At 41.0% G+C, this 14,579-nt stretch overlaps 1 protein-coding gene across 1 annotated transcript; it reads left to right on the top strand.

Moving 5' to 3' along the window:
• The first annotated feature begins 5,425 nt into the window (after positions 1 to 5,425).
• On the top strand, positions 5,426 to 14,239 carry LOC141088660 (uncharacterized). Its single transcript, XM_073574810.1, has 2 exons — positions 5,426 to 5,625; positions 10,861 to 14,239. The coding sequence occupies exon 2, from the start codon at positions 10,867 to 10,869 to the stop codon at positions 13,528 to 13,530; it is 2,664 nt and encodes an 887-aa protein (XP_073430911.1). The 5' UTR covers positions 5,426 to 5,625; positions 10,861 to 10,866; the 3' UTR covers positions 13,531 to 14,239.
• Positions 14,240 to 14,579: the final 340 nt, after the last annotated feature.

Below are 14,579 nucleotides of genomic sequence, written 5' to 3'. Positions count from 1 at the left end.
CTAGTTGTTGTGGATAGGATCAGGGGTCTGCAATCCGCTAGTTACCAACCTCTCCGGTTTTCTGGGCTTAGCTTGCTTTTTGTTTTTTCCTCCTCCGTGACTCATTCATAACACACAGATCCGTGAAATATTTTTGAGTTGAAGTCGGCAGAAAGTGGAAAGGGCTTGGATATGTGGTTTGAAAGAGAGATCAGTGTCAAGGATAACCCCAAGGCAGCGAGCTTGTGGGACTGGAGAGAGTGGGCAGCCGTTTACTTTAATGGATAGGTCCGTTGGGGGGGTCACATGAAATGGGGGAAAGATGATGAATTCTGTTTTGTCCATATTAAGTTTTAGAAATCTAGCAGAGAAGAAGGATGAAATAGCAGACAGACATTGAGGGATTCTGTTTAGTAGGGAGGTGATATCTGGTCCAGAGATGTAGATCTGTGTGTCATCAGCATAGAGGTGATACTGAAAGCCGTGAGATTCTATGAGCTGTCCAAGGATGAAGGTGTAAATGGAGAAGCGCAGGGGCCATAGAACTGAACCTTGCGGGACTCCAATGGATAGGGGGCGTGGTGTGCGAGTGGGAGATGCTGAATGTCCGGTCTGTTAGGTATGACGCGATCCAAGATAGGACCAAGTCTGTGATACCAAGAGATGAGAGGGTCAGTAGTAATAGGGAATTCCACTGTGTCAAAAGTAGAGGATAGGTCCAGAAGGAGGAAAACAGAGTAGTGTCGCTTGGTCTTGGTGGTTAATAGGTCATTGGTGACCTTAGTTAGGGCAGTTTCAGTGGAGTGGTGTGGCCAGAAGCCAGATTGTAAGTGGTCAAAGAGGGAGCAAGAAGAGAGGTGGGCGGACAGTTCAAGATGGACGTGTTGTTCCAGTAGTTTTGAGGCATAGGGGAGAAGTGATATAGGGTGATAGCTAGATACAGAAGATGGGTCAAGAGAGGGCTTTTTGAGGATAGGTGTGATTGAGGCATGTTTAAAGCTTGTGGGGAAAACACCAGTTGTTAGTGATGGGTTAGGGTTGGGTTGAAGACTGTGGTGAGGTTTGGGATGAAGTGGGATAGTATTGGGTCAAGTGCACAGGTCGTGAAATGTGATCTTGAGAGTAGAGTGGAGAGTTAATCTTCTGTAATGGTGGAGAAGTTGGTTTTGAAGTACAAGGGCTGGGCAGTTAGGAGGAAGGGCTCTGGGGGGTTGTTGACCAAAACTGTGTCTGATGTTATCAATCTTCTGCTTGAAAAATGAAGCAAAGTCTTGAGCTCAGATGAGTGGGGAGGGAGGAGGTGCTGGGGGACAGAGGAGAGAATTGAAGGTGTAGAATAACTGATTGAAGTTGTGAGACAGGGAGGATATGAGAGATGAGAAGTAGGTTTGTTTTGCTGCAGCGAGTGTGGCCTTGAAAGTAGTGAGGGACTGTTTGAATGTGATGAATTCCTCATTGGAGTGGGATCTTTTGCATCTCTGCTCAGCAGCTCTTGAAGCTCGCCTCAGTTCTTTGGTCAGGCTGGTGTGCCAGGGCTGTCTGTTGATTTTGCAAGCCTTGGTATGTGTGAGAGGGGCAACTGATTCCAAAGCTACAGCTATTGTGGTGTTATATAGAGCGGCAGTGGCATCTGCATTGTGTAGGGAACTTAAGTCTGTAATAGGGAGGAGGGATTCAGACAGTGAGTGTAGATCTAGGTGTTTAAGATTTCTGCGAGGGTGTGCAAGTTTGTGGGGTGGGGATTGTGGACCTGGAGAGGAGAGGGAAGAGAATGTAAGTTGTGGTCAGAAAGAGGAAGAGGCGAGTTAGAGAGGTTAAATAGGGAGCAGAGGCAGGTGAAGATGAGGTGCAGTGTGTGGCCATCTTTGTGAGTGGCTGCAGAAGACCATTGAGTGAGGCCGAAGGAGGAAGTGAGGGATAGAAGTTTAGTGGCAGCTGAGAGGGAAGTGTCAGTGGGGATGTTGAAGTCGCCCAAGATGATAGTGGGAATGTCAGTGGAAAGGAAATGAAGTAGCCAGGTGGTGAAGTGGTGAAAGAAGGTGGTGACTGGCCCTGAGGGGCGGTAAATGACATCTAGTTGGAGGTTAGAGGGGGAGTAGATACGCACAGAGTGCACCTCAAAGGAAGAGAGGGTAACAGAGGGTGGCAGTGGGATTGGGTTGAAGGAGCATCTATCTGACAGGAGAAAACCAACTCCTCCACCATGCTTGCTGCTGGAGCGGGGGGTGTGGGAAAGGTGGAATCCACTGTACGAGAGTAACAGGAGAGGCTATATCAGAGGGGGTGAGCCAGGTTTCAGTGATGGCGAGGAAGGAAGGTTTGTTAAGTTGATCTCTTTTGCTCTGTCTTCAGAATATACCTGAGTGCTGATATGGCCTTTTTCTATCAGACGTGTTGGACATTCTTTTTGGCAGGGTTTTTTGCGTGATTGCAGACAGCAGCTTTTCTTTCCTGTCCTTTCTAGTTAGCGAGGGCCCCATCGTTTGCTCAGCCTATCTTTCCACCTGTGTCTGTGTTCTCATCTTGTTTCACCGACAATACATGTTGGGTGCTGTCTATTGCTTTGGGGTCTGCTCTGGGGCAGTTTAGATTTTCCCTTTCTTTCTTTAGGCTTATTTAGTTCTCTGGCCGTGATGAGGCATCTAGGACCACCATAGGCACGCTCCACTGCTACTGCTAGTTGTTGTGGATAGGATCAGGGGTCTGCAATCCGCTAGTTACCAACCTCTCTGGTTTTCTGGGCTTAGCTTGCTTTTTGTTTTTTCCTCCTCCGTGACTCATTCATAACACACAGATCCGTGAAATATTTTTGAGTTGAAGTCGGCAGAAAGTGGAAAGGGCTTGGATATGTGGTTTGAAAGAGAGATCAGTGTCAAGGATAACCCCAAGGCAGCGAGCTTGTGGGACTGGAGAGAGTGGGCAGCCGTTTACTTTAATGGATAGGTCCGTTGGGGGGGTCACATGAAATGGGGGAAAGATGATGAATTCTGTTTTGTCCATATTAAGTTTTAGAAATCTAGCAGAGAAGAAGGATGAAATAGCAGACAGACATTGAGGGATTCTGTTTAGTAGGGAGGTGATATCTGGTCCAGAGATGTAGATCTGTGTGTCATCAGCATAGAGGTGATACTGAAAGCCGTGAGATTCTATGAGCTGTCCAAGGATGAAGGTGTAAATGGAGAAGCGCAGGGGCCATAGAACTGAACCTTGCGGGACTCCAATGGATAGGGGGCGTGGTGTGCGAGTGGGAGATGCTGAATGTCCGGTCTGTTAGGTATGACGCGATCCAAGATAGGACCAAGTCTGTGATACCAAGAGATGAGAGGGTCAGTAGTAATAGGGAATTCCACTGTGTCAAAAGTAGAGGATAGGTCCAGAAGGAGGAAAACAGAGTAGTGTCGCTTGGTCTTGGTGGTTAATAGGTCATTGGTGACCTTAGTTAGGGCAGTTTCAGTGGAGTGGTGTGGCCAGAAGCCAGATTGTAAGTGGTCAAAGAGGGAGCAAGAAGAGAGGTGGGCGGACAGTTCAAGATGGACGTGTTGTTCCAGTAGTTTTGAGGCATAGGGGAGAAGTGATATAGGGCGATAGCTAGATACAGAAGATGGGTCAAGAGAGGGCTTTTTGAGGATAGGTGTGATTGAGGCATGTTTAAAGCTTGTGGGGAAAACACCAGTTGTTAGTGATGGGTTAGGGTTGGGTTGAAGACTGTGGTGAGGTTTGGGATGAAGTGGGATAGTATTGGGTCAAGTGCACAGGTCGTGAAATGTGATCTTGAGAGTAGAGTGGAGAGTTAATCTTCTGTAATGGTGGAGAAGTTGGTTTTGAAGTACAAGGGCTGGGCAGTTAGGAGGAAGGGCTCTGGGGGGTTGTTGACCAAAACTGTGTCTGATGTTATCAATCTTCTGCTTGAAAAATGAAGCAAAGTCTTGAGCTCAGATGAGTGGGGAGGGAGGAGGTGCTGGGGGACAGAGGAGAGAATTGAAGGTGTAGAATAACTGATTGAAGTTGTGAGACAGGGAGGATATGAGAGATGAGAAGTAGGTTTGTTTTGCTGCAGCGAGTGTGGCCTTGAAAGTAGTGAGGGACTGTTTGAATGTGATGAATTCCTCATTGGAGTGGGATCTTTTGCATCTCTGCTCAGCAGCTCTTGAAGCTCGCCTCAGTTCTTTGGTCAGGCTGGTGTGCCAGGGCTGTCTGTTGATTTTGCAAGCCTTGGTATGTGTGAGAGGGGCAACTGATTCCAAAGCTACAGCTATTGTGGTGTTATATAGAGCGGCAGTGGCATCTGCATTGTGTAGGGAACTTAAGTCTGTAATAGGGAGGAGGGATTCAGACAGTGAGTGTAGATCTAGGTGTTTAAGATTTCTGCGAGGGTGTGCAAGTTTGTGGGGTGGGGATTGTGGACCTGGAGAGGAGAGGGAAGAGAATGTAAGTTGTGGTCAGAAAGAGGAAGAGGCGAGTTAGAGAGGTTAAATAGGGAGCAGAGGCAGGTGAAGATGAGGTGCAGTGTGTGGCCATCTTTGTGAGTGGCTGCAGAAGACCATTGAGTGAGGCCGAAGGAGGAAGTGAGGGATAGAAGTTTAGTGGCAGCTGAGAGGGAAGTGTCAGTGGGGATGTTGAAGTCGCCCAAGATGATAGTGGGAATGTCAGTGGAAAGGAAATGAAGTAGCCAGGTGGTGAAGTGGTGAAAGAAGGTGGTGACTGGCCCTGAGGGGCGGTAAATGACATCTATTTGGAGGTTTGTAAAATATCAGTATTTCTATAATAAAAAATATATGGATTAATTCTCTCATACAGAATCTAGCTAACAGGCTTTGCTTACGTTAGAGTGTGACTGAGTTATTCTGAGTTCCTTGGCTCACACAGCTGTCTCTCTTGTCAAATGTATAGGTCAAGATAGTCAAAGCTGTCAAAATGTGACTATTTAGAGATAATGAATGGTTCTAAAGATCTCAGACTTTAGGCTTAAATATCTCAGACTAAGGTAATGCATAAATAACTGTATGCATATTGTTAAAATAACTACGGTTCACTTAATATGGAAGAACTTCTGAACATAGTGGCAAGCCACCATATGTGGTTATAGTTTATAGGGCAGAATAGTATATAAAGCCGGTCTAACTCTTGTTCAGGAGATCTCATATCCCTTGAGACTCTCGAACACCCGGACAGCTGCTCAAGACTATATGTAAGAACTGCTCGTTTTCTCTTCAAATAATTATTGCATGTCATGAACTTACTTTTCTTCATTTTTGTAATCACTTTTTGAATGAACAATTAAAAACAAGATTTATTTTATCCTCAACTCAACATTGCTTTTACTTTTTGATTCTCAACCGTGCAAGAAGATATATATATATATATTTTTCTACATTTTGGCGAGCCGTAGCCAGACTGATCTTTTGTGCTAATTTTGGCTGGCATTCCTTTCTCGATTGTACAAGGGGGGAGCACGAACTCTGCTAAAAACCACCTGTTGTACAAGCTTCCTCAGGAATTCTACTATTTCACGGCACAAAAATCACACTGAACCTGAAGACGACGGGTGAGGATCGTAAAGAGCTGCATGCGTCTCATCCAGACGGAGATCTGAGGATTGCATAAGGACACAGAGGACCATCCATTGACGGGAAAGACTCTCAATAGGTGAGAAAAAAATATAATGGATTTTATACATGATTATGCTAAGAAAAGTAACATAGATTTCAAGTTTGTTCATAATCATACGGATGCCCAATTATGGTCTAGTTTGTATAATCAATGTGAGGCAGAAAATGTTAAAATTGACAAAAGGTTTTTTTCAGTTAGAAAATTACAAAGGAAATTTCAGAATGTTATGCAGCTAGTTCATGTGTATAATAGCCTAGTCTTTGAGAAAACTGAACCTAACACCTATAAAACATGCATTGTCACACAAGACATTAATCACACTGACACACCAGGTGATACACAAGAGTCTGACGGGGATTACTTTGATTGTCCAAATTGTTTGATTTTGTCAGAACATATAGAACAATTGGAAGATCAAATAGATACCAGGACAGAGTTATTGTCTAAATTACGACAAGATATAAAGAGGGTTTCTGTTAACACAAGATCAACAGGTAAACAGGAGGACGATGTTGCCTCTTCATTTGTACCAAATATGCAAAATCCAGATGCTTCAGTAGAGGAATTAGAGGCAGTAGAATTACAACGGAAAAAATTACATGACAGAGCAGCACGCATTAATCTGAAAATACACGATCAGCTAATGAAAATTGTAAAAGACATTCCAAATTACAATGATAAGATGGATGCCTTTTATAATGCGGACACTTTTGAATCAAACACAGACAAATACAATCTGAATGATGAGCAAAAGAATAAAATATTCAAAGTTTGGTTACCTTCACATATGGGAAAAAGATTACAGACCACACCCAGATTAAATGATGAGAATGAAATGGCACATAGTACAAAAGAAGACAGACTTAGACAATTAGTATTGTTTACAACCGGAGAAGACATGCCTACAGTTGATATTTTAGGGAGTTTACAAACAAATATTTCTGAAGACCCATTCTCTTTTTTGGTAAAGTTTGAACAGGCCTATAGGATGGTAATGGATCTCAGGCCTCACGAAGAGCCAGCATCCATGATCAAATTTTTTGTAAAGAAGTTCAAGTACTTAGATCCTGCCTCAGTGCAATTGGCTAACACTCAGCCATCATTGCAAGAAGCAACAGTTTTTATTGACAGAATAAGGAGATCCATGAAACAAAATCAGGTCAAGGCTAAAATAGCGGTAGTTCATGAGAAGGAAGACAGTCAACTGAAACCTAGAGCCACAGTATTCTCCAAGAGCAGGGATTACATTGAGCATAGAGGTAAAAATACTACACAAAGGAACAATATCCATTGTTATTTTTGTGGTATACCTGGACACTTGAAGTGGCAGTGCAGGAAATTTTTGAGAGCAGAATCAGAGATGGGTACACAAGGAACAGGTAAGCTTGGAAGGGAAAACGGACTCATGCCAAAATCACACAACACACCTTCCGCACCTGCATTACAATCATCTGCACCTGCTCATACTGCCAACAGACAAACACAGTCACCATATGCACCATTAATCAGACAGATCAGAGAAATGACAGTGAAGGAAACAGAGTCAAGGGATAGAATTCCAAGGTCTTTTAAAAAGGACACTGGTCTTCTCCCATCTCCTTCATCTTTCTGACAATCACAGACTATTCCTGTACCACATCCATTGGAATTTGTGACTCGGGTTACATTGGATGACTGTGGAAGACCATTTATCAAAGTAAGTTTAGCAGGACAGAATGCTGTATTCCTCATTGACACAGGAGCTCAGTTAAGTGTTACAAACCTTGATTTGAAGCTAAACCCAGATTCACCAGTTTGTACAATTGTCGGTTTCAGTGGAAAAGGTGGAACTAAAGCAACCTTAGTTCCCAATGTGATTTTGGAAATACCTAGTTCTTTCAAAACAGAAATTGACATCTGGTATTGTCGTGATTCTGAAAATATACTTGGCACAGATTTTATGCAGAAATTCGGATGGGTAGTTGACCTAGGAAATCAAGTGATCTGGAAAGATTCCAATGGTTGTAAACCGGTAGTCATTGATCCTAATGATTATAGCCATGTTGGAAGTATTTGCTTGAATGATGTGGTGTCATCTGACCATTTGTGGCCTGACACTAATGATGACAAGGTATTGACAGAAATTGTACAGCTTTTTCCTTCTCTTTGGGCTCAGTTCAGGAATCAGGTTGGAACAATGAAAGACGTTATCGTGAATGTAGAGGGGCGTGATCCCCCGCCACAGCGTCAGTATAAATTGCCTCCAGAATCAATTGACTCTATGTCAAAGATCATACAGGAATTGTTAGATCAAGGTGTTATCCGAAAGGCTAATTCTGTAAGTAACAATCCTTTGTGGTGTGTTTTGAAATCTGATGGTTCTTATCGAATGATATTGGATTTACGGATGTTCAATAAGCATACACCCAATGTCGCACCAATTGTGGCAGATACTCATGACATGATGGCAAGGTTAAATGCAAAGGCCAAATACTTCTCTGTACTGGACATTAGCAATGGTTTTTTCAGTATACCTCTTGAAAAGAGTTGTCAGTATAAGTTTGCATTTACTTTCTTGGACGAGCAATATCTGTTTTGCAGGTTACCTCAAGGAGCACATTTGTCACCTAGTGTTTTTCATCAGGCATTGGCAAAGGTATTATCCAGATTTTCGAGGCCTGATTGCATTCTGCAATATGTGGATGATATTTTATTGTCTACAGAGGATAAAGAGACACATGTTTCTCTTCTGACAGAATTGTTTGAGTTGCTGCATGATGCAGGGTTGAAATTGAACACCAAAAAGGTCAAATTAATGCAGACTGAGGTCAGATTTTTAGGAGTGCTGTTGAGTCCAGGAAAAAGGCAGCCACTGCAGGAAAGAATTGAGGCAATTGCTTCCCTACCAATTCCGACATCACACAAGGCATTGAGACATTTTTTAGGTCTTATGAATTATTCAAGGGATTTCATTGAGAATTTTGCAGATAAGGCCAGATCTTTATATGATCTTTTGAAAGGTGAAAACAGTGATTACTTTGGTCCTTGGGGTGATGAACAGCAAACCTCATTTGAACAATTGAAAATGAATTTACAAAATGCACCTGCTTTGTCCACAGTAGATCCTTCGGCTCCATTTGCTTTGCAAGTGCATACATCAGGAACATCTGTTTCTGCTGTATTACTGCAATTACAGGGAGAAGAGTGGAGAATTTTGGGCTATTTTTCAAAACTTCTCTCACCTGTTGAAAAAGGTTTTGAGACCTGTGCAAGACACTTGGTAGGTGTGTACTTTGCAGTCAAAGCAACCGAACATATTGTCGGGTTCAACAAAATCATTTTGCAAACTCCTCACTCTACACTAAAACTTCTCTTTGAGAATAATATCCCAGGTGTGTCACATCAGAGATTTGCTCATTGGTTATTGTCATTGTCTCCCAAACAAATTGAGGTAGATTACAAGGCCAAATATGTTCTTCCTCAGCTGATGCAATATGAAGGACAAACTCATGATTGTTTACAGTCTTTTCAGGATCCAAGTCCATCACTTTTCAGACGGAAAGCAGAGGTAACAGACGAACCAATTTTTGTAGATGGTTCCAGATTCTATTCAGATGGGCACTATTATTCAGGATATGCCATTTTTTATCCCAAAAGAGGACAGGTTGTGAAGCACAAATTACCGAGTCATTTTTCAGCTCAAAGAGCAGAGCTAGAAGCAGTAAAAATGGTACTACAGCTGAATGAAGCAGATGATCAGTGTCCCATTGTGATCTACAGTGATAGCTCTTATGTTGTAAGATCACTGACAGATTACTTGTCAGTTTGGGAAAAAAGAGGCTATGTAGATTCATCTAATAAGACTCTTGTACACAGTGACACACTGAAGACAATTTTCAGGATAGCATCAAAAAACCCTAATGGTTTTGCTATTGTCAAGGTTCCGGCCCATAAAAAATCTGATGATGAATTATCTGTTGGAAATGCAACCGCAGATATGCTAGCCAAAGAGGCAGCCCTGACAGGAGAAGAGGTGTTTGAACCTGAACCTCTCGAGGTTTCAGCAGTTCAAAGAACAGACACGCATATCCCTTCTTTTGCGGAAGAACAAGAAAAAGACTCATCTCTTGTTGCTTCCCGGGTTGATCCAAAACCTCCCTTTGTTTGTGAAAACGGGGTTTTGTGTCATGACTTAAACGGGGAGTTGCGTCCTGTTGTCCCAAGACATCTACAGGTTGAGTTCACAAAATACAATCATGAAAGTTTGGGTCATTTGGGCCAACAAAAATTGTTAGGCATTCTCAGAGAGAAATTTTACTGGGAAAAGATGGAAGAGACAGTGCAAAGTGTTGTTCAATCATGTCTCATTTGTGCCCAAATTAATCCAAGACCAAAAGGACAGAAACCGCCACTACTCCGAATCGCACCTGCAGATGGTCCATGGTCTACGTTGCAAATCGACTACATTGGACCGTTACCATCAGGTAAAAATGGTCTCAGGTATGCATTGGTTGTGGTAGATGTTTTTTCTAAGTGGGTTGAAATTTTACCTGTCAGGAAAGATGATGCTTTGTCTACAGCTAGAGCATTAGTTAATCATGTCTTTTGTACTTGGGGGATCCCAAGAATGATCACCTCTGATCGAGGAAGTCACTTTACAGGAAAAATCATGCAAGCCGTTTGTGCTATTCTAGGGGTACGACAACAGTTTCATGTACCCTACCATCCACAGTCTGCTGGTATTGTGGAAAGGATGAATAGAACAATAAAATCCAGAATTGCCAAGATGTTATTGGACAAAGGCAATACTTGGGTTGATGCAGTACCTTTTGTACTGTTGAGTGTAAGAGGAACAACCTCTGCCACAACTCAGTTTACTCCTTTTGAACTGATGACAGGAAGAAAAATGCCATTGATTTTTCCTCATGAACCATTTTTGTCTACACCACAAAAAGATGCTGTTGCAAGGTCCAAATGGTTGCAATTGTTACAGGAAAATTTGAAAACGATTCTTCCACATGCTGCATCAAGAATGCAGAGAATGGAGCCACCATATGTATCCAAATTCAAGAAAGGGGCTCTAGTGATGATTAAAACTTTCAGGAAGAATGGACCTTGGGAAAGTAATTGGGAAGGTCCCTTTGAAATTATCGAAACCATGGGACAAGTGATGATACTTGTGCAACGAGCATCTAAGGTGGTTAAAAATACCCGCAGACAACAAAAATTGTGGGTACATGTTGATCAATGCAAACTGTATATTGCAAAATAATGATACTGCATTTCTTTTAGGAAGAAATGGATTCCAATAAGAACTGGAATACGAAACTCCACGTCCTTGATGGAAGGGATTCAACACCAATCCTTCAGGAGAAAAAGAAATTTCCCAGGAAAAGCTACTATCTGATGGGAATCACATTTCTGCTGTTTTGTACTGTTTCAACTGTGATCTACGCTGAAGATATTTCACACCATGGAACAAATACTAGTGAAGTGAAGGAACTTTTCAAAGGAACTTTACATCCAAGGAAACCAAGAGGAACGAATCTACAAAGCTTAATAGATGAGGACATACCGGACGATTCAGTAGATATTACTGGAAACATTTGCATGGGTTTTGGTGCAAAATGCTGTATTGAGCTACACTTCATACATGACACTGACATAATATTACACGCAGCCACAGGACCTAAGACGAAGTTCACACAGTTACAAGGAGATTATATACACAATAATAAGACAGGCACATGGGAATGTAGTCCTACAGATGTGTTATTCTGGAATATAGAGATAAGAGGTGAAGAGAAAGCTGTGTGGTCAGGCGACATTACAAATGATATGATCGCAAAAGGGAAAGTTGAAACATCCAAAACAGATGCTTGGTTAAGGACACAACTATTTGGGAAAGTTTTAGATCCTGCATTTCTTTCTATTACAGAAGGAGACGAGGATTGGGTAAAAACATGGAATTTTCAGATAACCAGAGAACCAGTACAAGTACAGGTATCTGTAGTTTTTACAGTTTCAAATACTATAGCTCCAGAAGTAAGGGTTACACCACAAGCAGTATATAGTCAAGAAAATATGTCTCCTTTATTACTAAAATGCAGCACGAGGTTAGAGCTACCTTCAGAATCTTTGTTAATATGGACCAAAGATAAATCATTTTTGGGAAGTTTTTCAAATGGTCCAACAAATGTTATACACAGAGGTCAATCCGGTAACGTGAGATGGTTAAATAAGGATTTTATTTTTTCTGTAGATAATCCATCTCCTAAGGATTCTGGACTTTACCAATGTTGCATTTTAACGAAATATAACTACAAACAATGTAGAGATGTAAAGGTAAATATATGGTCAGCAGTAGATAATGTATGCACACAGACAAGATTTCAACCATCTACTCCTTTACAGATCAATCAGTTCCAAACTAAACCTCTGTTACGAGATGGAGTGTTTCTAACCATGGTATGGACCTTTAACATGTCTAACTGGAAAATCTCTTCTAGATATCCCCAGTGTCAACCACATCTCACTAACATGGAGATGGGAATAGAACGATGGTTTGGGAAAAGAACTTCAACACAGGTTAGGAGTAAGAGGGGAGTGTTTGAAGGTATTTTGGGGGGATTAGGAACAGTAGGAAGTTTAATTAACACTATGGACATTCATACACTTAAATCAGATCTGGAAAATATTGGGTATATTGGAGGAAAAGGGGTAAAGATTCAGAAAAGTTTGAATCAAGTCCTTGAAAAGATGGTTTTGAACACTGCTACTGTATTGGGATCTTCTGTATCACATCTTCAAGATGCTACTTTAGCTTTAATGGAAAGTGAACAGGAATCTCAAGTGGCCAAAACATGTCTAGAAATTCAGATTGAATATTCCACCAATCTGAAAATGATTGCACAAGCCTTACAAAGTGGAATTACCCCTTTAGGGCTAATAAGAAATTTGCCCATAGAATATAACTTTGCGTTAAACCATACAGATTTGTGGGTAAATAAGTGGTTAGGATGTGAACAGAACATTTGTGCAGGAACATCATTGATTCCAGTGTCAGGAAGAGAAGAAACCCTGGTTCCTATAGGTGTTCTGGGAATTCCTGTCAGCCCTACACAATTGTTATATTATCAATTACAGTACACAGATTTTGCATTTGATGGTATCAACACTGAACAATTAGACATTTCGTCATGCTTAAATTTTGTTTCCAAGGTAATGTGTCTACCTGGACAGGATAAAGTCATTTATCATTCATGTTTCCATAATCATACTTCTTGTCATGCCAGAGTTGAGAATGTCCACACGATACATAACTTGGTGACACCAGTAAGCGCTAACAAAACTTGTTTCCAAGTCATGTCAGGAAGAGAAGCAGTTTCTGCATTCTTCTCATCTTGTGTACATGTCGAAAATCTGACAATGGGTTTATATTGTATTGAGGGAAATGTTAAAACTCTCACAAAGAAGGAAGGAAGTATTAATATTACGTCAATAGGCTCAAGACGTCTGAAAATCCTTCCGATCCAGTTCAATTTGTCACAAGTCAATAAATTCCCTTGGGATTTGTGGACAAATGAAATAAAGAAAGACAAGGGTTTATTAAATCTGCTGACAAAACAATTAAAAGAAGCTGAAATTGTATTTAGACATGAACAAGGTAATCTAAATGATATTGAACATGAATGGACGAGTATGTCAGGCTCATCTTGGTGGAGAAATTTAGGAAAATCTGTAACTAGTTGGTCACAGTCTTCAGCGAAAATGGCAGCAGGAAATGTATTGTCTAATCCGATCGTTATTTTATTTATCATAGTTTTGCTGTGTATAATATATCAAATAATTATTATGTGTAAAATTAGGAGAATTTATAAGAATATAAAGGTAGAAATGAAAAAGGAAGATGATATTTTAAGAGAGATGTTAAAACGAAAAAAATATAACTCTCTGATCTAATTTTTGTTTTTACAATAGGTTTGAAAATTCAGATGACATTCAGGGCAGATGGTGATACAAGGTTTTCAGAATAAAGAATGAATGTGATACGAATGGTGAGAGAATGAGTTAGGATTGATTATGATATGTCTCAAATCATAATCAGGGGGGACTGTAAAATATCAGTATTTCTATAATAAAAAATATATGGATTAATTCTCTCATACAGAATCTAGCTAACAGGCTTTGCTTACGTTAGAGTGTGACTGAGTTATTCTGAGTTCCTTGGCTCACACAGCTGTCTCTCTTGTCAAATGTATAGGTCAAGATAGTCAAAGCTGTCAAAATGTGACTATTTAGAGATAATGAATGGTTCTAAAGATCTCAGACTTTAGGCTTAAATATCTCAGACTAAGGTAATGCATAAATAACTGTATGCATATTGTTAAAATAACTACGGTTCACTTAATATGGAAGAACTTCTGAACATAGTGGCAAGCCACCATATGTGGTTATAGTTTATAGGGCAGAATAGTATATAAAGCCGGTCTAACTCTTGTTCAGGAGATCTCATATCCCTTGAGACTCTCGAACACCCGGACAGCTGCTCAAGACTATATGTAAGAACTGCTCGTTTTCTCTTCAAATAATTATTGCATGTCATGAACTTACTTTTCTTCATTTTTGTAATCACTTTTTGAATGAACAATTAAAAACAAGATTTATTTTATCCTCAACTCAACATTGCTTTTACTTTTTGATTCTCAACCGTGCAAGAAGATATATATATATATATTTTTCTACAAGGTTAGAGGGGGAGTAGATACGCACAGAGTGCACCTCAAAGGAAGAGAGGGTAACAGAGGGTGGCAGTGGGATTGGGTTGAAGGAGCATCTATCTGACAGGAGAAAACCAACTCCTCCACCATGCTTGCTGCTGGAGCGAGGGGTGTGGGAAAGGTGGAATCCACTGTACGAGAGTAACAGGAGAGGCTATATCAGAGGGGGTGAGCCAGGTTTCAGTGATGGCGAGGAAGGAAGGTTTGTTAGTAATAAAAAGATCATGGATG

This window comes from Dendrobates tinctorius, unplaced genomic scaffold (assembly GCF_039654945.1).
Source record: "Dendrobates tinctorius isolate UK_male_01 unplaced genomic scaffold, ASM3965494v1 ptg000040l, whole genome shotgun sequence".
NCBI classification, from domain to species: domain Eukaryota; kingdom Metazoa; phylum Chordata; class Amphibia; order Anura; family Dendrobatidae; genus Dendrobates; species Dendrobates tinctorius.
The sequence above is the reverse complement of the archived record's forward strand: the minus strand, read 5'-3'. Positions and strand labels throughout refer to the sequence as shown.

Excerpts from the sequence above, each read along its gene's own strand:
- LOC141088660 (XM_073574810.1), top strand. The coding sequence starts at position 10,867 with ATGGATTCCAATAAGAACTGGAATACGAAACTCCACGTCCTTGATGGA.